The sequence below is a fragment of the Drosophila nasuta genome, chromosome 2R (genome assembly GCF_023558535.2).
Source record: "Drosophila nasuta strain 15112-1781.00 chromosome 2R, ASM2355853v1, whole genome shotgun sequence".
Taxonomy (NCBI): domain Eukaryota; kingdom Metazoa; phylum Arthropoda; class Insecta; order Diptera; family Drosophilidae; genus Drosophila; species Drosophila nasuta.
Window position 1 is genome coordinate 286,641 of NC_083456.1, and position 25,972 is coordinate 312,612.

At 40.3% G+C, this 25,972-nt stretch overlaps 1 protein-coding gene across 1 annotated transcript in view; it reads right to left on the bottom strand.

Moving 5' to 3' along the window:
* Window positions 1-25,972, bottom strand: part of LOC132787723 (uncharacterized) — a 78,857-nt gene that overhangs the window by 38,288 nt on the left and 14,597 nt on the right. The window contains exons 3-5 of the mRNA XM_060795002.1: window positions 23,910-24,102; window positions 16,059-16,146; window positions 15,817-16,004 (exon numbers count right to left, since the gene is read on the bottom strand). Of these exons, the coding sequence (XP_060650985.1) occupies window positions 15,817-16,004; window positions 16,059-16,146; window positions 23,910-24,102 (469 nt within the window). The remainder of the gene's footprint in view (window positions 1-15,816; window positions 16,005-16,058; window positions 16,147-23,909; window positions 24,103-25,972) is intronic.

Below are 25,972 nucleotides of genomic sequence, written 5' to 3' on the forward strand. Positions count from 1 at the left end.
CTTCATTGTCAAATGGGTCTGCAATTTCTTTTACAAAAACAATTATTATAGACGATGATAAGAGTTTGCTTCTAATAAAGCATCTGGATATGCCTCTGATTCCGAATAACGCTCTTGCCTTTATTAGATAAAGTTTGTTTATGAAATATGTTGATTGAAGTTTAAAAAATAAAACAAAATTTTATATTTAAAATTTTTTTTTAATTAAAAATAAATAACAAAATTTGTTAAATTAAAAAAAAAATGTTGTTTAACTAAAAAAATTCTATGATTTTTCTCTGATCAGTGAAAAAACCGACTGAAGACATCTATTTTAGTTTATAACTTATTAATTAAATGCTGCTAGCAAGACCAAATCGCCCACTGTGCAGCACTAGCAATTCAAGGGTATAGCAAGCAAGTATGGTAAGCAAGCGCCGAGCATGGTAAGCCCCGAGCATCAGATTCCACCAACAATCTCAAAACCGACAGCGATAGACAGCAACAGTTGCTGATTGCAGGCAGCACCTCGCCGTCGCTCTCATTGACCGAGTGGACCCTATTGGGAAAATGTATGCAGAGCGGTGGCGGTTGACCGCCTACGTGGCTTTGGTCTAGGAACAATAGATAGCGTCGGCCAAAACTGTAGCCGGGTTAAACTCGCCCAACTACAATCTCTACGTCTCGAAACTGTCGATTTAATGGTAGTGGTGAACATGTTCTGATCCTCCAACAAGCAACTAACCATCACGGACGCCAATTTCCACCATATTGTTAGACGAAGTTCAAACATAAACGAACGGGTTGCCTCGGTTTCTGCAGCGACTCTTCAGGCTTCTTCCATAAAAATTGAGAACTGGACGACTGGAAAATAGTTGTATGGGCTGATGACTCTAAATTCAATCGATTACAGTCGGATGGTAAACAATATTGTTGGAAGAAGCCTCAAGAGTTGTTAGTGAAACGACACGAACAAGAAACTGCCAAACACGGAGGAGGAAATGTAATGGTGTGGACGTGTTTTACTTAGTGGAGCTTTTGACCAATTAAGAAAATAGTTGGATTTATGAAAAATGAAGACTATGTATTTATTTATTTTGTGCGATTTGTTTGAAAAATGTGCGTGTAAGGAGAGTGACATCACATTTCAACAAGATGGAGATCCAAAACACTCGTCGAAAATCTTCAAATGATGGATCGCAAAACAACATTTTAAGTGAAAAAAGTGGCCAGCACAGAGTTCTAATCTCAATCCTATCGAAAACTTGTGGATAGTGAAAAGATGATTGGGACTCTTCGAATCGGTAACCAGCACGAGATGTGGCAACGAGGCCAGCAAGAATGGCGAGCTATTCCACAATAATTAATTCAAAATTTGGTAGAAACGATGCTAAATCGAATAAATATCGTAATTAATAAATAAGTATTAAAAAAAGCGTTTATTGAAATGTCTTCAAAATGAACATAACATTTGAGTTTATTTTGTTGTTTATTTCTTAATGAGACCAATTAGTTTATTTTGTTATATGTTGTATATGGATTTATTAATAAATATTCAAAGAATAAACACAAAAATTTTGAGATCATTTAATTTTCTAATAACTTGTTTATGCGGGCCCAAATAGTTTCAAACATGTACTCAGACGTGCACGCCACTGTATGAAATTTCGCTCGAATTTTGGTAAGAGAATGTTACTGATTCAATTCTTTTCAAATATCTCTTTAAACATATATATAGATTTATGTTTGCACGTTAAAATATTCACTCGTCGTTGAAAATACTAATATTCTCTATGTTATTCATATCGTCTGGTTAGGACTACGGACTTCAATGGATCTAGAAAATTAGGCAGTGAGTATGTACTACGCTCAGAATCATCAGACGCAGATAACCAATATTTCCCAAAATTATTATTGAATCTCTTAATAACTACTAAATGTAAATTAAAACTTTTTACTCATAAAAGGATAAAGAATATGTACTACATTATGCTGAAGAGCTGTGAAGTATGTATGTATGCTGCTAGCATCCTGTTACATGGCCCACGCGGATCCGCACCACCGGAAGAGCTGCGGAGATTAGTGGATATGGTTTACTCCTCCAGAAAGCAACTTATAATTGGCACGGACGCCAACGCTCACCATAGCGTTTGGGGAAGTCCCGACATAAGCGAGTCAGTACTTGATTTTATGTGATGTGACGAATCTACTTACATAGGTCCCACCTCTCGTAACGTGCTAGACCTAACCATCACGACTGGAATGCACCCATATAGGAAAGTGGAGAGTCCTGAACAATCCCTCCTTCCCTGACTATAAGCTTAATATTATGGTTAATCGCCTTCTTTGTGACAGGTAGCCCTCTTGTCAAAGAGGGGGCAGCGCTTGACGTCGGCAACATGTGCAATGTACCGATATCTGTGAGATCTCTAAGCAGGAAAATTGAAGTACGCTCTAGACTTCAGTGGAACGCCAGCTGGCGTAATACCAACTCGTGCAAAACTGCAAGGCTCATGTGTGCTTCAATAAACACTAACTTAACCAAATACGCCATGCAGCTTTCAAAGAAAGACTGCAGGCTAATGCTCGGCATTTTAACTAGTCATTGTTTGTCGGCTGCCCATGCTGTAAAGCTGGGTATCACGAACAGCAATCAGTGGAGGAAATGTAATGAGTCCGGAGTTAAGGAAACACTTGAGCTTCTTCTTTGTAAATGCCCAGCGTTATCCCGACTCCGGTTGAAATATCTCGATTCGCCGTGGCATAACAAACTTCGTGACGTTTCACGGCTACCACCCAGGATGCTGCTGGCTTTTGCCAAAAAAGCTTCCATACTGCGCGACTTCTGAGACGAAGATACCTTCCACCGCTACGGACCTCCACTGGTCTGAGCTTCGCCCCTAGTAGGGGCAGCCGGTCCTACCTAACCTACCTAATCGTATTGATAAATCTCTAAATAGCAATTTTATTCTTTATTTTTATTGAACTATGCACCTGCAAATAATAATATGTATGAGTATGACACCAGTGGAATTACTTAAACGGATTGAATAAAGCTACTTTCATAAACGGATTGAATAAAACAGTTTTTTGGGTCTAAAGGGAAAAAATCGAGGTGCCAATAAAGCTTTCATTGCTCTTCAGAACAGTCTAACTGGAACGCCAATATTAATAATTTTGACAAGCAGTTTATTTTATGTGCGACGCCAGATTTTATGGACAACCGATTCCGTAAGCAGCTGTCAGTTATTCAACGCAACTATTCAGCAACCGAATTAGAGGGTCTTGCCATTTTAAAAGAAATAAAAACATTCGTTCTTATGTTGTAATTAATTACCAAGCGTCTTTGCAGTGGCTGATGATGCAGAAGGATATGAAGGTAAAAAGATCTTTATTATACACAGACGAGGTTCTGAGAACGTCGTTGTCGATGCGCTGTAAAGTGAAAATTACCCAGCTGTAGCTGTAGTCGTTATGATTAATCCTATAGTAAATTTACTGGAATAACTGCATCGAGAAAATTCATCTAAATAAAGCCAAACTACCTGACCTGAAATAGACGGATATGTGTATAAAAGAAAAACATTTTAACAAAGTCAGTGATTATAAAAAGAACAATGTATACAAATCATGGGCTCTTGAATGACTTGTTTTGTAAGTTTTTGATCAAGTTTATGACACGCCAGGCTCAGTTTATTGTGGTGTTGCAAAAACAGTGGAGTAACTAAAACGATGCTTATTTTGGCCACGTATAAGCTATTTTTAACAGTTTTCGATTCTCAAAATAAAACAAATCATCATCATCTAAGTTGTTACCGTGAGCGCCGATGAACGACACAACGATTTGGAGCTGGCAGAGAGTAAAACCAAAAGCAATCAAAAGACAAGCCTATCCGACGCTACAAAACAATAAATAAATCGGGTTGGACTTTTAACCCAGCACCCGTTATAATCAATTGATAACTTGATAACTAAAAATACCTCTGATGAATACTTTTAGAAACATAGTATTAACAAGTAAGAAAGCTACAGTCTAGTGAGCGCGACTGTGAGATACCCGCTACCCATTTTGAATAAAAGAAATATATTTTGCGGTATTTTTCTAAAAATATACCGAATATACACCAAAAATACTAAAAAAAAAATAATAAACTGCTTCACAGCAATTTGTTGACGGTTGTTGTCGCACCAAAAATCAAGCAACATTGAATAACAAGTCGTAAATAAAACTGCAACATTGAGCTTTGCCGTAAATCGGGCAAAAACGGATAATAATGATTGTTAACAGATTAGTTAATAACATTCAGCTTAAAAATTGCCTCGACTGGCCTAGACTCACAAGTTAGACTCCAAAGCAATACAGATACATTTGTTAGCAGGAAACTAAAAACATACTAAACATACGCTCAAGTTACTGCAGGAAAAAGTATCGCAAACACGTCAGTAGAAAGATAGAACATCTTCTAGGAAAACAATTTCAGCTTACCAATAATTAACTTAACACCATAATGTTACTTGTAAATAAGGTATGCAAATAAATCTGAATTTAGGAATATGGAATTCCAATGGGCTTCCAATCAAGTAAATAAAATATCTTTATTTTTAAAAACGAATGCCATTGACATCATTCTTCTAGTTTCTCAGAAACAAACTTCACTTGCAAATTTTTTTTTTAGAATTATTGGATACGACGTCAGAAATGGGAGTGCTGCAATCATTGGCAAGCAGGACTTTAAATTTTAAATCATGGACAGTACTAGGCAAAACGCTTTGCAGGCTGCCACAATTCAGATAAAATGTATGCACGCAGATGTTTCAATAACAGCGATCCCACCAAGAGTCTTAATAAAAGAACTCGACTTTAAAAACTTTTTCCAAGAACTGGGAACAAAATTTACTGTGGGAGGCGACTTCAATGCCAAATATCCATTGTGGGGATTCCGATTGACGAATACAAAGGGAGCAGAGTTATACGAATGCATACGAAACAATAACATAACAACTTTGTCAACTGGAAAGAAAGCCTACAAACATGCCGTCTGATAGTCGAAAAATTCCAGAATTGATAAATTTTGTAGTATTCTCTGGAATCCCTCAATCGCACATGCGAGTAATGGAAAGCTTTGGCCTTAACTCAAATTTTTCGCCAATAATAGCTATTTACAGCACAATGGCTCATTTGTTGGAAAAACTCTATAAAGTCATTATAGCCTTTACAATCATTAACACATTTAAAAGCTATTTAGGCTCAGATGTAAGCCTGAACATTTCGTTAAAAAACAGGAGAGGAAATAGACTATGCAGTCGAGCTTTTCTGCGTAAACGGCAAAAAACTCACTACCCTGCTGACAAAAGATTATACCATGAGGCTGCATCTGAGCTTAGAAAACTGTTGTCAAACTTGCGCTGCGTATCTGAGAAACTTAGATCCTAATTCTTGCAAAAAAACATAAGAGAAACATAAATATTCGTAACAATGGTACTTGGTGTAGGTCTAATTATGAACAAGTGGAAGCATTTGCACAACATCTGCATTCTGTTTTTCAGCCCAACAATATAAATAATTCTTTAACGAACGAGACTGAAGTATAAAAATTTCTTGAGTCATCCTGCCAAATGAGTTTGCCTATTTGTTGATGATGACAGGTGTGACCAGTCAAACCAGCTAACAGTGTGCGATCGTTTGTTATCGATAGTGACAAAGTTAGTATATTGTGTTGGTTACCCTGCCCAAGTGTTTTTCAAAGTAAAAAATAACACGTGACTTAAAAAATTCAAATTTCTACTCGACGCAAAGTGTGTTTTTTATTTATCAACGCCACCTGTGTCTCGCTGGCGTGAAGGAGCAAATAACCGAAGTATCCGGGTCAGTCAGGAGTGAAGCATCCGCTCCTCCTGTATATTCCAGTGGCTGCCGGCTCCCTCCAGTTGACACCGAAGCTTTCCGTGGGCATTACTTGCGTTGGTGATCTTCCGTGATCTTTTCACGGCCATCTACGTCAACAAGCCAAGGTTGACTCCTGTCGAGAAACTGTTCCATCCGAATTCTAAAACTGCAGATGAGGCCAACGAGATCATTGCCAAGTTCCGCTCACGAATGATAGTTTCGCGTTGGCTTGGAGTGCTCTCTGTGAGCGCTTTGAAAACAAGCGCTTATTGATCACAGGACAGCTCAAAATACTCTTCACGGTTTCGCAAGAGTCGGGGGCAGCGATTAAGGAGCTGCAGAGCACGAATCAGCGATGCTTGACCGCTCTTGTGCACTCAAACATTTCCGTCTCTAGTCCATTCGCAGACTGCATCCGGGTTTTTCATTGCTCATCGAAGCAATCCAAGCTTACACTTTCATTATGGGAGCAATAATTGGTGGACAAATCCAAGATTCCCGCATGGCAGGACATGAGCACGTTCCTCAACGAGCGTTATCGTACACTCGAGGCGATTGATGACGTGAAACAAACTTCCAACTCACAGAACGCTACCGCTGGATCATCCCGTCCGCAGCAGAGTTCTCAGAGAGTTAACTCTTTTGAGGTCCGAGTCACTCAGAAAGGCAAATCATGTGACTTGTGCTCAAAAGAAAATCACCCTGTCCGGGTCTGTCCGCGTTTCCTGTCCTTATGGACTCAAAGCACAACCCGTTCCAACGAATTCTGTTTCGTACGTCAGACGGTGAGATGGGTGACTTCTGGTTAAACACAGTTATATTGAGTGTCAACTGCGCTCCTTTCCTGGCCCTACGAGTCCTCCAGCAACTCGCTGAAGACATACGCTTGCAGTATCCTCTCGCAAGCCGAGTCATCTCCACCAGCATGTACATGGATGACATCCTGGCAGGGACACACACTAAGGAAGAGGACATCCGGACCATTACGGAAATGTGTGCTTCCCTGGACAGCGCTGGCTAAGGAAGTGGACGTCGAACAACAAGAGCGTGCTGAAGAGCATCTCAAAGGACCACCTACTCCGAGAAGACTTCCTAGAATTCGAGAACTCGAGTATGACGAAAACTCTGGGCATCAGGTGGCAAGCTCACGACGGCGAGTTCTTCTTCATGCCACCAGAAGTTGCCCATCAGCACTCCTACACGAAGAGGGAAGTGCTATCGCAGATTGCCGCGTTGAGAGTTCGAACAAAGTGACCACGCATCTCCTCACTGCGAAGACAAGAGTGGCTCCTGTTAAGTCACTCTTGGCCTCCTGTTGGCTGAGTTATCTTCGGCCCTCCTCCTGAATCTTCCAGCAGAGAGTTTCCAGACTTTTTTTTATACTGATTCAACAATTGTTTTAGCATGATTGAACAAGCCACCCTGCAAATAGACAGCCTTTGTGGTGGCATGGACCAGAAAGGCTCCATCTCCAACCGGATCAATGGCCAACATCTTCAAATCTCATTCTGGGGACTGCTGGAGCAGTGGATTAGGTGTAACATCGCCAAGTTACCTCCTACTCCTGATTTCTTGAGCAAGTTCTTTGGTTTTGGCAGAGCACTTCCGCCTTCGTTTTCATATTGATTGATAAAAGTTGGAAAGCAGCAGTTCCAGGCTCGACCGTGGTCAACGCTGATGAGCTGTCACGGGTCCTAGCGACTAGTCATCATGACTCAACGACAAACGTTTCCGAAGGAATACCACTGTTCGCAGTCCAAGCAGCAGGTTCCTTCTTCAAGTTCAATCCGAAACTTGAATCCATTCCTCGGTGGGAAGGGGATTCCACGGGCCTGTGGGCGTCCCACTTGCTGCGTTATGATGAGTCATCCAATTATACTCTCATATTCCGCGTCCTTTGCGCGACTATTCGTTCGGTTCACCCATGGTATATCCTTACATGGTTGTAACCAAGTCATCATGCGTCTGATCCGCTCCAGATTTTGGATTTTAAAGCTAAAGGTCATGAAATCCACCAGCAGTTCTTGGAAGATTTGTATGATCTACAAGAAGAGATTGCATACCCAAATGATGGGGGGCCTGCCCAAGGGCATCCTACGCGAGACCGTTTACACACACGGGACTTAACTTCGCTGGCCCATTTGAAGTCAAAAACTACACTGGACGAGCCTGCCTCATCACCAAAGGATATGTCTGCGTCTTCGGGTGCTTCAGCACGAAGACGATCCTCTTGGAGGCGACGTCGGATCTCAGAACGGAGAAATTCCTGGCCGTATTTTCCCGTTTCATAGCACGGCGCGGGTGCCCACAGTAAATGCACTCAGACAACCTTCGTTGGAGATGACAAGGTGATCTCCACCGACTTTTTAGAAGCGACGAGGGAGTGCATCATCGCACAACATGGTCACAAAAGCCTATCCTGGCACTTCAACGCGCCGGGCGCCCCACATCCGGGAAGCCGGTGTAAAGAGTTTTAAGGCACTCTTTTACAAGGCGACCTCCACCACAAAGTATACGTTTTTAGAGTTATCCACTCTTCTGTCTAAGATCGAAGCCTGCCTGAATTCGAAGCCGATCTCTCCGAAGTCCGAAGACCCTACGGACCTACTAGCCTTAACTCCTAGCCATTTCCTCATAGGTGGCCCGCTTATTTCGGTGTTGGAACCAGAAATTAACCAACCGGCCACCTTCATCCTAAATCGATGGCAGTGACTGAAGGCTCTTTACCAACAATTCTGTTTCTTTTTGAAGGATGAGTACCTGAAGGAACTACATAAACGGACGAAATGGCAATCCCCTACACGGAACCTTCAGATCGGTGACATGGTCGTCGTAAAGGAAGACAACCTAGGCGCCTAGGACGGATGCTGACGACGTGTCCAGGTACCGATACAAAGGTCCGAGTGGTAGATGTGCTCACGGCGCGGGGTATTATCCGAAGATCCATCGCCAAACTGATTCTACTACCGATGGAGGACAGCAAAACTGACCCCTCTCAGTCGGAAGGACTGACGGACGAATAACCTCCTATTTCGTTTCCCTATTCGTCGTCTTGTGCTGTCCTATGCTCTCATGTTCCATGTGTCATTGAAAATTTAAAAGAGACTACTATAATAATCACTGTTTTGTTTCATTCCATGTAGTATGCCATCACATGCAGCCGCCGAACAGAGCCGCCCCACTGGCATCAACTCCTTCCGGTGTCGCGGTTGAGAGCAGTGCTTATTAACAAGTAGGGTGTTACACTTCAAAGAGGCACACAGCGCTCGCCCCCGCCGTAGCGAGCAACCGGACCCCGCTCGGTCTTCAACTCCAACACGACCCCGCTCCCGCTCGCCTTCCCACCATCGGCAGGCCTCACCTCTGGCTGAAAGGGACGTTCCCAACTTCGTGCTGCTGCAGGTTGATCCCCATATTTGCCGCCGCACCCCGTCCGACTTGTCGATGGCGAGAACTTGGAACAGTTCCGCAGGATCACGCTCGCCGACGCTCCTTGGTGCACGGCACTGATGTGTATCCTCACATCATCCAACCTGGCATCCTGCCGAGCATCAACGGTTTGCCAATGGTCCAGAACTCCACATTGGGTTGGATTCGGTCCGGTCAATGTGGACAGTAAATCCGTTTGCAGCTCATGCAAGGGGGAGGATGTTGATGCCAGATGATTGCAGGTGTGACCACTCAAACCAGCTGTCAGTGTGGTCGCGATTGTTTGTTATCGATAGTGACAAAGTTTGTATATTGTGCGTGTGACCTTGTCATCTGATCTAGCTTTTCCTCTTGTGTTGGTCATTCTGCCCACTTTTAGTGTCTTTTTTATATTATCATATGTTTTTCATTCCCTGTGCGCACTACAAGTGTTTTTCAAAGTGAAAAATTAAACGTGACTTAAAAATATCAAATTTCTACTCGACGCAAAGTGTGTTTTTATTTATCAACGCCACCCCTACGAAACACTACTAAAAGCATCAAGTAGAAAAAGTTATGACAAATAAAATACTTGAACAATAAAAAAGCACCAGGCCATTATAAAATAGACGGCTTCACCCTTAAAAGTTCATCAGCAAAATGCTTACGGTTTCTGATTCTTGTATTTCGTGCGATCTCAGACTAGACCACTTTCCAGGTCAATGGAAATGTGCAGAGATTTTTTTCACACGCCCACTTCCGCCCCCGGGTATCTCACAGTCAAGCACACTCAATTGTAGCTTTCTTACTTGTTTTTTATTGAATTTTGCGGGGTTCCAAATCAAATCTAAATATTTTGAAATATAATTGTAAAAAAAATTCGAAAATTGTAACCTTATGGTAGGGTGGGCTGGAAGGAAGTCGTGGTCCTACTGCAAAAACAAATAAATTTGGGTATGTGTACAAAGATTAATGTTTCTATTTTCAAAGTGGTAATAATGCAAAAGAAGCTGTCTTTATTCCCATAGAGGCTACTCAGCGTACTATTTGAGTTTTGTTCAAAATATAATTTGAAATGGGAAACACTCCAGGCATAATCGAAGTTTGAAATTTTTATGTGATCAATCCAATCGAGTCACCTGATACACTACAATTGGCAAGATATTGTTACGCTATAACAAAACCCATTTATACTATACTAATTCATAGAAAAACAGGTCAGAAAGATACAGTCGAGTGTGCTCGACTGTGAGATACCCGCTACCCATTTTGAATAAAAGCAAAATATTGCGGTTTTATTTTCAAAACACGCCGAATAGTTATACCGAATAGTATATTTGGTATATCGATATAGTACCACATTCAAAATAAACCATAGACGGCACAATATACCAGATTATCAGCCAAAGCAACTCAGACCCTTAGTAAGTAGGCGTTTTTGCCCATACAAAAGTATTTCTTTAATAACTTCGACAATTTTTATCTGATTGCAACCAAATTTTCAGGAATCATAACTTCTATTATTATTATTGTATACACCAATTCGCAGCTCTAGATTTACAATTACGCTTGTGATTCGATTTTTTTTGATTTGCGAGGGCGGAAGTGGGCGTGGCGGAAGTGGGCGTGGCAAAAATTTGAAACAAACTTAATATGCGTGCAACATAACAAATGCTGTCGAAAAAAATTAAAGCTCTATCTCTTATAGTCTCGGAGATCCAGTGTTTCATACGGACGGACGGACATGGCTAGATTGTCGTTGCTAATCAAGAATATATATACTTTATAGAGTCGGAGATGCCTCCTTCTACCTGTTACATACATTTCCTACCGGCACAAAGTTATAATACCCTTCTACCCTATGGGTAGCGGGTATAATAATAATTAGTCTTAAAATTTTTTTTTTTTATTTTTTTAAGCTTGGTTTGTTTTTTATTTGATCTTCTCTTTATAAGTCTACCAATAAGGTTGCAAATCTTAAAATAATACAATATCTAACAGTTTGATTTGAACTGAATAGAGACTACGTGGTTCTAATAATTAGCGCTGGATTGGAAGGTCGTTGCGGCGAAGACGAGAACTGCTGGAAACTCGCGTGACTGCTCTCGCGAGATGATTTGGATGTACTGATAGCCTGTCGTAGTACTTTGTTATGATTTGTGCTATCTCTTCTCTGACGAGTGGTATGTGAAGGTCCTTGTGCATGTTTTCATTCCGAACGTACCACGGTGCCCCGGTGATGGTTCTGAGAATTTTTGATTGAGTTCGTTGCATTATATCCACACTGCTGTTACTGGCATTCCCCCACAACTGAGAGCCGTACATCCAGATTGGTTTCAAAACGGTGTTATATAGAAGTACCTTGTAGTCCAAGCTAAGGGGCGAGCTTTGAGCTTTAAATGTGTTCTTTTGGCTTCAATGTGGCTGCGCCAAGTAAGCCGTCTATCGATGTGTACGCCAAGATATTTTACTACATTTGCTATCGGAACCACTGTGTTGTTTAGAATAAGTGGAGGGCAGTCTTGCCTGTTAAGAGTGAACGTTACGTGTTTGCATTTTTGTTCGTTAACTTTGATTCGCCAGTCGCATAGCCATTTCTCCACTGCCACCAGGTGTATAGCAAGATGCGCCGTTGCTTGCTTGGGGCTTGGATGTGGTTAGTTTCCTGCTCGTTGGGATGTCCGCAGTGTAGATAAGGTAAAGTGTTTGGCCCAAGCACGCTGCCTTGAGGAACTCCGGCTCTAATGATGTAGTCATCGGACATGGCTGAATTACATCTTACTGAGAATTTCCAGTTGTAAAGGTATGACTTCAGAAGTTTGTGAGTGTTGGTTGGGAGCATTTCTGTAATTTTGTGTATTAAACCTTCTAACCGTACTCTGTCGAAAGCTTGTGATACGTCCAGAAATGTCGCAGTGCAGTACTCCCTTTGTTCGAATGCATTTCGGATTTCTGATGTTATGCGGTTGATTTGCTCAATGATTCCGTGTTTTTCTCGAAAACCGAATTGATGAGTCGGGATTTTGATGTGTGTTCTGAGATATGGGGTAATGTGTGCCAAGAAGCATTTTTCAAAGAGTTTTGATAGACACGTTAGTAAACTAATTGGTCTATATGATGAACAAATGTTCGGTCTGCCAGGTTTTGGTATCATTATAATGATCGACTTTTTCCATCCCTCTGGGAAGTATCCATGTCTCGTTATTGCATTGAAGAGTTGGCAAATAGCTCGAACAGCACAGAAAGGAAGTTCAATAATCATTTTTGGTGATATTAGGTCGCATCCTGGAGATTTTTTTTTTTTGGTTGAGTTGTTCGTTTATGATTTTGAGTAACTCATGTGGCCTAAATACAATAGGTTCATACGTCGATGTGTCGATATCTGATATTGCTGGCAGTGAGATCCCGTTTGATGATGTATTGGGCTGAAATACATTTTGAAGATGCTCTGCAAATCTTTCGGCTCTTTTTTCGTCGCTGCGAGCCCAGTTGCCAGTGGATGTCCTTATTGGCATTGCAGATTCGATTGGTGCTCATTCAAACGTGGATTCAACTCAATATGCGAACTTATACATATATTTTTTGTTCTTAAGCCAATTGGTTTTATTCGTTATTAGTCTGAATGGTTTATCTACCGCAACTGGATGTATATTAAGTTGAAGAAGTACAGGCGAGTGATCAGACGATAGATCTGATAAGGAGTTGGCACTTATCAGGTTGCGAGGAACGTTTTTTTGTGACTGCAAAATCTATCAAGTCTGGCAGTTTTCTAGGATCTGTTGGCCAATATGTAGGTGTCCCAGGTGACACACAGTCTAGCTTGTTGCTTGCTTTTATTATTGCATTGTACAGCTGCATTCCCTTTCGAGTCACAGTCTAGCTTGTTGCTTGCTTTTATTATTGCATTGTACAACTGCCTTCCCTTTGGAGTCTTAAGTCGAGATCCCCAGTGCGTATGCTTGGCATTGAAGTCTCCTGCTGCTATAAATTGTTCGCTCAGAGAGTTGAAATAGTCCATGAATTGGGATTCGGATATTGTAAACCGAGGGGGACAGTATACGGCGGCAAGCTTTAAGGATCGGGAATCTATTTGTATATCTATAGATGTAGCTTGCATGAAGTTAGTGGCGAAGCTATTGTGGAAGCAGTGCTTGATGCGATTTCTAATCAGAATCCCAGTGCCTCCATGTGCTTTCCCGTCTGGGTGATTCGTGTTGTAGAAGAGGTAGCCTCGAATTTGGAAATTATATTTATTTGTAACATGAGTTTCTGCGAGTAGCATTACATCGATATGGTTATTATTAAGGAATTGAGTTAGCTCGAGTTTGCGCTGTGAGACGCCGTTGGCGTTCCACAGTGATATACGGAGTGGAGCCATTGATTACTTAGTCTGTTTTTGAGCAACAAGCAGCTCAATCAAAACGTTCTGGTTTCGCATAAGATCTTGCATAGTTTTCTGCATGAATGACATGAACTCCATCATACTTTGTTGAAGATCACATATCATTGTTTAAATTTTTTTCGTAGACTGTTCTTCTGGTTGATGAGGGGAAACTGATGATCGTGGCTTGGTGGGAGCGGTACTTTTAAGACCCAATTTTAGAGCAGTTGCAAAGCTTGCGGATTTGTCGGTGAACTCATTATTGGCTAAAGATTTAACAGCTATAGGGGGGAAGACATTACGTGTAGATTTCATAGGTGGTGTATGTGAGTGAGCAGTGGTCACTCTTGGGTGTGTACGACTTTTCAGTTCCTTGTGGACTGGACAGCCCCTGTGGTTAGCTGTATGGTTGCCTACACAGTTTCCACACTTTTTGCTGCTGGGATCCTCTTTATTTTTTGGGCATTTGTGAGATTCATGAAGGTCCCCACAAGCAACGCATACTGGACGAAGCGTGCAATAAGACCTTGTGTGGCCATATTCCTGACAATTATTACACTGCACCGGTCCATTTCTTTTATGCGGCTCTCCTACCGTAATTCTGCGGTGTAGTAGGAACTGGAGAGTAAAAATCGGATGCACTTAATTTTTTCAGAGGCTTGGGTTTGGTTTCGGGTTTAAGTTCTACCTTGAAAAGAGGTTGAGGCTTTCTTTCTCTATTCAAAATGTTAATAACATTTTTTTCGTTCAAACCTTTTCTCCTTCAGTGCGCTTGTAACTTCAGCTGGTGTTACTTCCGGCTCATTACCTTTTAGTACTACTTGCTGGCCTTTACTGCTTTTTAATTGGTACGTCTAAAAGTTTTTATTATTGTCGTTTAAATACTTCGACAAAATTCTGTAGTTTACTTCCGTATTAGTCTGAACTTTTGTTTCGTGAATATTTCCCTTTGTTAATGGAATTATGTGTAAATTGTCTGGTCCTATTAGATTCAGTATCGAGTTTACGAGAGCATTCAAACATTTCTCTCGATTGTAAATTGGCGGCGGCTTAGGCTTTTTGTTGTCCCCTACGATGTCTTCAGGAGGTATATCATCGGATTTATCTGCCAAAATAGCAAATCTGTTTGCTTCTATGGGCTTCTCTATTGTAGATTGTTTTGAGGTGCCTCGAGTTATTTTAGCAGAATTACCAAGTCTAGCGTTCTGCGGGCTAAGCTTACGTTTTATTTGTATGTAGCGATCCATACCAGTCTGTACGGCCGAACGTTGTTTTGAAGAGACCGCGCTGGTGTAAGGTGCTGCATTATTTGCTTGCACAGCAGATTCCGTTGTTACGGTAGATGGTATTGCGCGAGCAGTCGATACCATTGTACTATAGTTGTTGTAATGACGTCACTATACTGGTGACCGTGGCTAAGCAGGTTGGCATGAGGGAAGGGTATGGGGTTTTATCCAACAAGAGGAGAGCAAGAACGCGCCCTGCTTTGCGATGTTGAATTGAGTTCATTACTCGGGCTTGGGGTTATTGATCGCGGTTGGTTAGTTTTTGTTGGGTTTGCGGTCGCGTTGTCTTGCATTGACACGATTGAATGATATGCGTTGTTACGTTGCATAGAGAGTCGACGCTCGTCTTGCTGAGGTTGGAGCACAGTATGAGTGTCGAATTCACTCATAGCTTAATGTTTTTGATTTTCTTCTTGTTGTTTACACAAAACGTATGAAGTTCATCGCACTAAACGTCTTTTCGTGTCTGTGTATTTTTGTTGAGAGCTTGCACTGCACTATGCTTTGTTTTCATTTAATTTTCGTTGCACGACAAGAAGACAAAAAAGAAAACACGTCTGCACTCGCCTACGTTCGCACAATGAACAAATTATATTTATATGGCAGAAAAATAAATACCAAAAGGACTTTACAATAAATAAGTATTTTAAAAGTCCCACAAAAGTATTTTGAAGTATGTTTTGTTGTGTCAAATTTAAGCTTGCCAATGTTAATAAAAGCGGTTCACTCAAATTTTTTGATTGTCTTATTAAACAACTCTTACCAAAATTATAAATTTATTTAGGCTGATTATCGCGCTCAATTATGTGTTATTTGTGTTACGATTTTTTAGGACTACCGATTCCAATGCTAAGTGCTATAGTATATTTAATTACCATTGTAATACACATTAGAACCTGCAAGACAAACATTCCAAACGATAAAAACGCGAGCGTTGTTAGAGCGATGTCAGTGATATCCTTAAGGCTAATTTCTTTGATTAATTTTGTCGGCTCCAATATTGCATTTATATGTTCTGCAGGTGGATCGTGGACTTCAAAGTTGGCGTAACTGGTTTCATATCCTAAAGATTGAAGAGGATTTTATGTTAGCACGCGTAAATTTTTTAAAATCTTACCAGATTTACTGATTGGTTCAGTATTTTCTGCAATGTGTGTGTTTTTTAATGACAATCTCGGCATCAGAGAAAAAGTCTGTGGATATAACTTTAAGTAAGCACATTAAAAATTAATTTAAAGGTATGTAGTTGTGGTAAAATAAAACAAGAAGGAAGCCACCATAAAATTAATATAACTATTTTAAATTTAACGGGTATCATACATGAATCGATAATTCATCTTGTAAACCTAAATGAAACATAATGAGTTTGAGAACTTCTCTATGCTAAACAATTCTTGAAGTAAGATTTTAATCTAAATAAATAAATAAACATTTTAAATAAATTTAAAATATGAAGTAGCAGAGTGAATTTTCTAATTTCTCATTTTAAAGCTTGGACCTAGGTTCAAATGTCATTATTATCTAAGTAGAGATGATGCAATTAGTCTGTTTATGGTCGAAAGACCTAGTTGATGCTTTAGAAGGCTATATGTATGTAAAATGCTTTCTCTGAAAATTATAATGCTCTTTTATGCTAAATGACGCACCATTATTTTCCGGATGTTAACTTATTTTTTGTCATTTACAATAGTTGACTGACTTGATTGGTTTGTTAACTTATTTCATAATATAAAAACATTGATGATCAAGTTGACAGTAACTTTAACTTTCACACTCTTTCACTATGGGCAAAGAGACAGCTTTTTTGACATCATTACCACTTTTGAAGATAGAAACATGAAACTTTGTTCATATACCTATAAAATAAAGATAGAATTTCTCGCCCATCTTACAATAAGGTTAAAATTTTCAAAATTTATTTACAATTATGTTTTAAAATATTTTAATGTAACATACTTAAGAAATGCGCACTAAATGTATTTAATTAATGTTGTTTTAGCAAATTCGCATTTTAAAGTTCATTTGGATCCCTGCAAAATTAAATAAAAACAAGTAAGAATGCTACAGTCGAGTGTGATGGACTGTGAGGTACCCGCTACCCATTTTGAATAAAAGCAACATATTGCGGTATTTTTAATTCAAATTATACTAATTTAATATACAACAAATATGTCTTAAATATACTAAATTGTATATTTGGTATATTGATGTGGTACTACACTCAATATATACTATAGAGAAAAGATATATACTATACTGAAAAGAATACCAGATTGTCAGCCAAAGCAACTACGTCCCTTAGTAAGTATGCGTTTTTGCCCATACAAAAATATTTCCTTAATAACTTCCACAATTTTTATCTGATCGCAACCAAATCAAGAATCACAATTACTATAGTTATTTTTGTATATACCAAAATTTATGACTCTAGCTCTAAAATTACGCTTGACATTCGATGTTTGTCAATTTACGGTGGCTGAATTGGGCGTGCTAAAAATTTGAAACAAACTTGATTTACCTGCAAACATTATTATAGCTCTATCTCTTATAGTGTCTGAAATCCAGTGTTTCATACGGACAGACGGATATGGCTAGATCGTCTCGGCTGTTGACGTTGATCAAGAATATATAAACTTTATAGGGTTGGAGATGCCTCCTTCTACCTGTCTGCTAGGCTTATATCCTAATCTGTCTCTATGATGAGTGTGTGATGTGCAAACATATGTATGTATATAATTTTTCTTAATGTAATGTAAATCTAGTCCTAATATCATCTCACTTTGTAATATTGTAAGAGTCAACATATACATATTATAATACGTTCCAGTTAAAGGTTTTTCAAGTGAATGAAACACACCAGTACGTCAGTGCTTTTGAATTTACTTTTCAATTTTGATTTATTCATAATTTGTAAAAATGATATTATCCTATGTACATAGTAAGGCATGTCGAGGCGAAGCCGTCGATGCCGGCAGCAGAGCGGCTGCATACATATATGTATCTTATATTTGTCTTATATACTATAAGAAAATGCGATAAGGCATATTAGCGAGAGAGAGAGAGAGAGAGAGAAAGTTATGTGCATATATGCGCATGCTACCAGTAGTCAGCGTGAGAATGCTGACTAAGGCTGATGTCAGAGTGCGCGCGAGAAGCGAAGCGAAGCGATGAGCAAAGCGAGAAGATGTCAGAGTGAGAGCTTTGCGAGAAGCGAGTTACATTGTTATTTTGTAAGGTTTGAAAATAAACGGTAATTAAATCACAGAATGCAAGAAAACAATCGTACGCTCTGAGAGAGTTGAAGCGATAAAGCAGGTTGCAAACTGCTCTCTCGCTTTGCTCTCGCTTTCTCGCTTGAACTCGCAACTCGCTTCGCTCTCACTCTGACATCTTTCGAGCGATTGCATATGAAAAGGGTTGCAGTGGTTTATCGCTCGTTCTCGCCCAATATTATCGCATCGCTTCTCGCTCGCACTCTGACATCAGCCTTAGAGTAGCTCAGTCGTGGGTGATCATATTTCACGCCCAATCGAGTTGAAATGTTTACGTAAAGCAACAAAGTGTTGCTGTTAAATTGTTTTGCATAACAACAACGAAGTGTTGCTGTTTAATATTATTTATGTATTGGTACAGTGTACCCTCGATATATGCACATACTACAATATAATTGTTAATATACAGGGGTGGGACAGAAATCGCATCCGCTCAATTTCAATTTATGTTAAAATGTCTGTGGGAAATTATGAGGGGTGCCGGCTGGCAAAATACTCTATTGAATCCTCCCCGAGGATGCTGGCTGGGTAGGATCTGCATAACCTCATTGTCATCGTGTAGCAGATCTCTATTATGCGCCGACCTTTCAGGTACTGCCGATTCTAGCTGAGGGATCTGCTTCTTGTCTTTCGGTCACGTGTCTGTCTGAAGATAAGAAGCAGAATCCATGTTACGAGGTGTCTGGCGATCGGACTGACAACTCTATGGGGGTCGCCCGGGAACAACATTAGCTAAAATGTCTCAGGACGGAGCATTTTAAAAAATTAACCCGGCTGGAATGTCAGCCCAAACATCGGTGGAAGGCGTGACAACTAGAGAGACACCCTCTCTGTGTGTCGCCAGCGGTCACACCTCAGATGCGGTGGGTGCAGGTTAAATCACTTGTAATAATACTGTTACTAACAACAACTTGGGGTTGATGCGCTTGGGTGCCGTTGTCTTAGCCGACTCGGTGGAGAAGGAACGTTTTTGTCAGTCTCCGCGGCCTATCACCAGCACCTCCAAGGTTGCGCAGCGGGGCACGGGCGGGCTGAAGGAGAAGGCCAAAAATAAGGCGGCGGCCCACAGTGGCGTAGGAAACTTGTCTGCCCAGGACAAGTAGAGGTTGCCTGTGCCAATGCGTGGATGCGAGACAACCAAATAAGACTGGCAGGCAAGCGCAAACGGTCTGCTGAGAATCTTAAGCAAGGAAAAAGACTGATACTGCCAGGCCGCAACTCGCTGTTGCTCTCATCGACAGATGGGACCCTAACGAGAAAATGTGTGCAGAGCTGCGCCGGTTGACCATAGCAAGCTGGTCGACGCACTGTTTGTTAGGAAGGAGAATGCTCAACACAGTCCAATGTCTACTTTTGAAGGCACGGGCTGGATGAATGGTCTCAAGATCCTGACATGCAAGGACGACCCAACGTTGCTTCGGCTGAAACCGTCCCCAAAGTGGACGGCATATGGGAGGTGGAGGTGGTGGACAGGAATAACATTCCGTCAATGCCGAAGAGCGAGCGCTTCACCTGCTTAAGAATCAGAACCCGGCCATTCCGACGAGTGATTGGTCCGTTCTGAAGGTTGCTTAACCTTTACCCAGTGCACTATGGGTCAAAATCCCAAATTTGCGGCATAATCTCTAAAAATGGACCTAAGATTCTGAAAATTTGCACAAATATCTGGGAGAGAAAGATAGAATTTCGGAAAAAATTTTGTGTCAATTTGACCACGCCTTCCTCCCGCCCCCATATAACCCTCCGTATGAAACACTGGATCTCAGAGACTATAAGAGATAGAGCTATAATTTTTTTTCGACAGCATTTGTTATGTTTGCACGCAGATCAAGTTTGTTTCAAATTTTTGCCACGCCCACTTCCGCCCCCGCAAATCAAAAAAATCGAATAACAAGCCTAATTTTAAAGCTAGAGTTACGAATTTTGGTATATGCAATAATTACCATAGTAGTTATGATTCCTGAAAATTTTGTTGCGATCAGATTAAAATTGTCGAAGTTATTAAAGAAACACTTTGAGCAGCGCTGCATGAGAGAACTCATAAACACCTGCAACATGTATTGTTATTTCAAAAACGGGCAAAAACCATTACTAAAAATGGATTCTATAGAGATTTGTTAAAAATATTACATTTTTACCTTTAAGGCACTTTGAGGCACTTAAAAGAAAAGCTTCACAGAACACATGTACTTTTGTTAGAATAAGCTAGAACAACACATTTGCAACACATTAGTCAAAACAACACAAACATTTAGAAATATAGAAAAACGTTTAGTAACTATTAATTTACATACCTTGATCTTTATTTTCCATTAACACACTTTTAACTTTTAATGTTTGGTTCAATTGAATTACGAGCTGCAAGTCGTCAAAATTTTCGCGGGTTTTTTGTCTAAAACAAAACAACACTGAACAGCTGACTTTAAAAGCGCGCAAAAAATTAGGGGTATTCCCAAAAATTTTATCAAAATTTTTTATATCATTAAGTATTCAAGATACCAAAAAAATAATTAAACAACACTATTTCAAAAAAAAAAAAAAATCATTTATGCCGCATATTTGGGCTTTTGACCCATAGTGCAGTGGTGATCTTTTGTACAATCGCAACGGGAAGATAGCGTGGGGATTAGGGAGTGCGTACATTCAGGTCAAGGAACGTAGAGGCAGGTCTCGGCCTAGAGAGTATGACCGAAGCCACGCTGCAGCGCAACCTGACGAACGAGACGGGGGGAGGAACTGTCCATGCAGACGGGCCCCCCGCGAGTTTGCTACCTTTTAACGAGTATACTGCAGCTCAAACTCCAAAAATCGAAAACGGCTTCGGCGGAGCTCCTCCTCGCTCTAGAGGAGGGATTCATCATCTACTACCTAATTTTAGCAATGACGATCTAACCATGGTGGCGCTGGAGAGCTGTGAAGGATGTATGCTGCTAGCATCCTGCTACATGGCCCACGACAAACCTGCTCTATGAACATGATCTGCTCCTCCAACAAGCAACTTATAATTGGGTCGGACGCCAACGTCTACCACAGCGTTTGGGTAAGACCCGACGTAAACGATAGGGGTGAGTCAGTACTTGAATTTATCATAAATTTTAAGCTGAAACTAGCCAACAGAGGTGAGGAATCTACCTGTATAGGTCCGACCTCTCGTAACGCGCTAGACTTAACCATCGCGGCTGAACGCAGTGCATTCAATGCAACCATGTAAGAGAGAGAGAGAGACCCTCCATCTCCGATCACAAGTACATCCAGTTTAACATACCATTAAACAGGGTATCTACGGCTGAGCCTTGAGTCTTGCAGGCTCTCCAGACCGACGAGAAGATCGAAGCCACCTTGTGGAATACAGATCTCTCATCGCTTCGTGGCGAGCTTAGTAGCATGTTTCAACTTGATAAGAAGGCGGACAAAGTCTTACAAGAAGATGTTCCGCTCTTCCAAAAGGTGCTCATGGAGAGCCTTTTGCTCGGACCTGGACAACATTAAAGACACCTCCAGACTGAGGAAGCTGCTGGCGAAGCAGGATTCTAGTCCCGGTCTGCTCAAGTCAGGCGATGGAGTGTGAGCGGAGAGCAGTGCTGAAAATCTTGAGGCGATGCTCTCAGCACATTTCCCGGGATGTATTGGAATAGAGAATAGTGATTGGCAGCTCTTTCATAGTCTCCCAGTTATGAGATGGGCTTTCTCCAGCAATGCTGCAAGTAAGCAAATCTACGATTGATCGTAGCCTCCATTGAAAAAGCAGACCACTTTAAAGCATTTATGGACATTTCAGGCGTCATCACTAACGTCACTACTGAAGCTATTATGAAGGTCCTTACATCAGTGAACACGGCTCCAGCGATCTATAGATGGGTCAACCGCCTTCTTAGCGAAAGGCGGGTGGTGGCCACGTGGGGCGATTCGACCATCACAAAGGAAGTGCGAGGTGGCACTCGCCAGGGTGGGGTTGACCTACTACTCCCACATTAATTGCCGACAACATAAGCTTTGCGGGAAGTTAAGTCATGCGCCGAAGCATCTTGGCTCAGAATTAATGCGGACAAAAGGGACCTTATCCCCTTCACGAGGAGGTATAAGGTACCCATGGGGGCACCCAAAGCCCAGCAGCAATAGAGCTTGGAATGCGACTTCTGAAACGAAGATACCCTCCACCGGTACGGCTAGAGACCTCCATCGGTCAATGCTTCGTTCCTTCGGTGACAGCAATTCGAAAATTTCAGCGGTGCCACATAAACCCGAAAATTTTTGAAGTCTTTGGCAATTTTACCAACAATTTCGAACTGGCTGTCACCTTGTCGAATTAAATTTCCAAAGTTTTTTATTAGATGTTTATTATTTTTAAAAGCATTGGTTTTAATTTTTTTTTAATTTTAAAAGTTTATTTTTATTATTTTTTTAATTAACAAATTTATAATACCCATCAACCCCATGGGTAGCGGGTATAAAAATAGTTCAATGGTAACAATTTTATACAAATATTCTGCGATCATGCCAATTAAAGAAGGAATCGCAAATAGTAGAACACCTGACAGGCAAGAGGACAGACACTGCACTAATAGAAATTTATAATCTTATATCAGCTATATTTGTCTATATAAAAAAAATTGTTCACACCTCTAGTATGGAGCCAGTGCTTTTATATGTATTTGGGTAATTCTCTAAGGGATGTCGCGTGCGACCATCTTAACAGTCACAAAAAAAAACTTGAACTGAAACAAGTTTAAAAGTAAGAAAAGGTTATTTTTATAACTCTAGATTAGTAATTTAATTAGAGCTAAGAATGGTTTTGGAATTTTTTTTCTGTTTTGTTTTCTGTGCTGATAATTGCAAAAATTAACAAATTCAACAAACAAAACCAAAAAATCGTAAAACAGAACAAGTTCATAAAATCAACCTTAGCTCTAAAAATAGTGCTTCTCCAAAACCTTAAGAATAACTTTCGCTTATTTTTAAAATTATTTTAGTTTATGTTTTTTTTTGTCACTGTAAAGCTGGTGGCACGCGATATTTACCAGAGAATTGCCTATATATAACATTATTTTCTTACCAATTAGGAAGAAATTATTATTGCAGACATAAACTCTGAATTATGTAGATAATTTCGCACTAAGAAAATAATTAAATAGCTATAAAAAATCGCAATTGACTAAACACGTAAGAATGGGTCGCAATAACATCAATGCAATTATATATTACTTATGGTCATAAAATATTCGTACGGCTGTTGTCGCTGATATATATGTGTATATATATATATAGTTGTTGTGATGTCGGAATAAACGGTGCGTTTCTTCTTCTATAATTCACCACTGTACAATTATTTCATCACAACTATTACATCTTCCTTATTGCATCATCTCTACTAAGCCCTCTATACAGCCGAAGAATAGCAGGCGTCATGCTCACTTGAGTTTACCTCAAATGATGCTCTGACAGTTAAACAGCATGTTCTTTATTCATCTTCAGTTTCTTTTTGACTGACATAATTTTCGTTATACTTAAAAAATTTATTCCAAAGATTTTGAGACATAATTGTAGACACAAAGTTACAGTACACTTTTATCCTACGATAGCTATTATAACAAGTGTTTCAGTGAGTGATTTTCTTCAGAGCTGCACGTGACCACCATTGTTCTATAGGATTAGCCAAATTAAATTTGCTCGTGTATTTAAGTTTACAAAATACTTACATTTAAGTGGTGCGAACTATCATAAGCATATCCAGTAATATCGCCATCATCGCATTCATTGTCTTCAAGAAGAAAAGTAGAATGGGGTTTTGTAGTTGATTTTATTTCTTGTCCCTGAAATCTCATTTCGTTGTTTTTCAAATATTTTCCAGTTTCTAATAATTGACGTCTAATATCGTCCAGTGTTGTAGTTCTGTAAAAGAGATTCGAGATTAAATATTTTCAAACCCAAAATATAACCTGCACGTAGAAAGGCTCTCTTTTTCGAGACCCTTCACATATACCAGGATCGATTTAGGTGAACTAGTCGACAACGACAACTTCAGAGGTCCAGCGTTCCTTATCACGAAGGGTTACGTCTGTGACTTTATGTGCTTCAGCACGAAGGCAATACATTTGGAAGCAATAACAGACCTCATGGCTCATGAGACTGCAATGATAGCCAGACCCACACATGGGCGGTCTATGAGAGTCATTTAAGTCAAATTTAAATATAATGGTCTCTGTTTTCGAACGGTAATCACGCAACCCGCCGCTTTCCTAAACAACCAGCAGCAGTTTTGTCTCCGCTGGATTGACGAGTACCTCAAGGAACTCAATCGAACAAAGTGGCGACATTAGCATCGTGAAGGAAGACAACATTTCTACCATCAAGTATGAGTCCTCGTAAGGACGTATAGGTCCGGGTCATGAACGGAGCGGCCACGAGCGAGGCCACACAATATTATGGTCCAATTCCCGCAATTGTTGCAAAGTACGCTATGCACATTCTTCCGACTGCCAACATCCGACTGATCGACACCTAGTGCAAAACGTTCGAAAAGCGGGCGTTGATTAACTTGTGCGCCCCGACTAGTCGTATTGGCACATCTCTATCAGATCTGCAAAGCCTCGACCGCAAGCGATAGCTAGTAGACCCGGTACATACATATATATTTACTTTTTGCTTGTCATTAGTTACAATTCCACTTGTGAATAAAGTGTGAAAGAAAGTACAACAGTTTAAAAAAGAATAAAAGTGTTTTACCGCTACTTCGCCATCCCCACATTCTGTATTCACACAGTGGTCACACTTATTAAGTTAGGTTGCTGGTTCACAAACTTTTGACGAGCATTCTTTTGTTAATACAATAAAAGAAGAAACCGGCTACAAATACTCATATCATTTGTCTTCCTCTGCCTGCTACACACATGGTCTGTAGACAAGAAATTATAATTAGCAAAATATAAAAAAAAGTTAAAACCCTAAGTCGAGGGTGATCAACTATGAGATAGCGAATATCCAATTTCAATAAAACCACATTCTAACAAGTAAGAAAGCTACAGTCGAGTGTGCTCGACTGTGAGATACCCCGCTACCCATTTTGAATAAAAACATTAAATTGCGGTATTATTCTCAAAACATACCAAAAATACTAAAATTATGCAATATGGTATATTTGTTATATCGATATAGTACCCCATTCAAAATATACCATAGACGGCACAATATACCACATTGTCAGCCAACGCAACTAAGACCCCTAGTAAGTAGGCGTATTTGCGCATACAAATGTTTATACACGATACCCATAGGGTAGAAGGGTATTATAACTTTGTGCCGGCAGGAAGTGTATGTAACAGGTAGAAGGAGCATCTTTGACCCTATAAAACAAACTTGATCTGCGTGTAAGCATAACAAATGCTGTCGAAAAAAAATTATAGCTCTATCTCTTATAGTCTCTGAGATCCAATGTTTTATACGGACAGACGGATATGACTAGATCGACTCGGCTGTTGACGCTGATCAAGAATATATATGTGTCGGATTGTTGTTAAGATCTTCCATATTAAATTGCACAGATTGTATACGGCGAATATAATTGATCACGCCACTGCCAACTTGAGACTGCCCGCCAGCATTCTAGCATACCGAAAATGCTCTCCAGATGCTGCTGCAAACATACTTGTATCTCTGTCTCTCGCAGTGGCTCAAACATTCACGCTCAACAATCGTAATGCGTATCTCTCTCTCAAACCTCTATCCTCACGCGACATCTCTCTCTCAAACCTCTAACCTCACG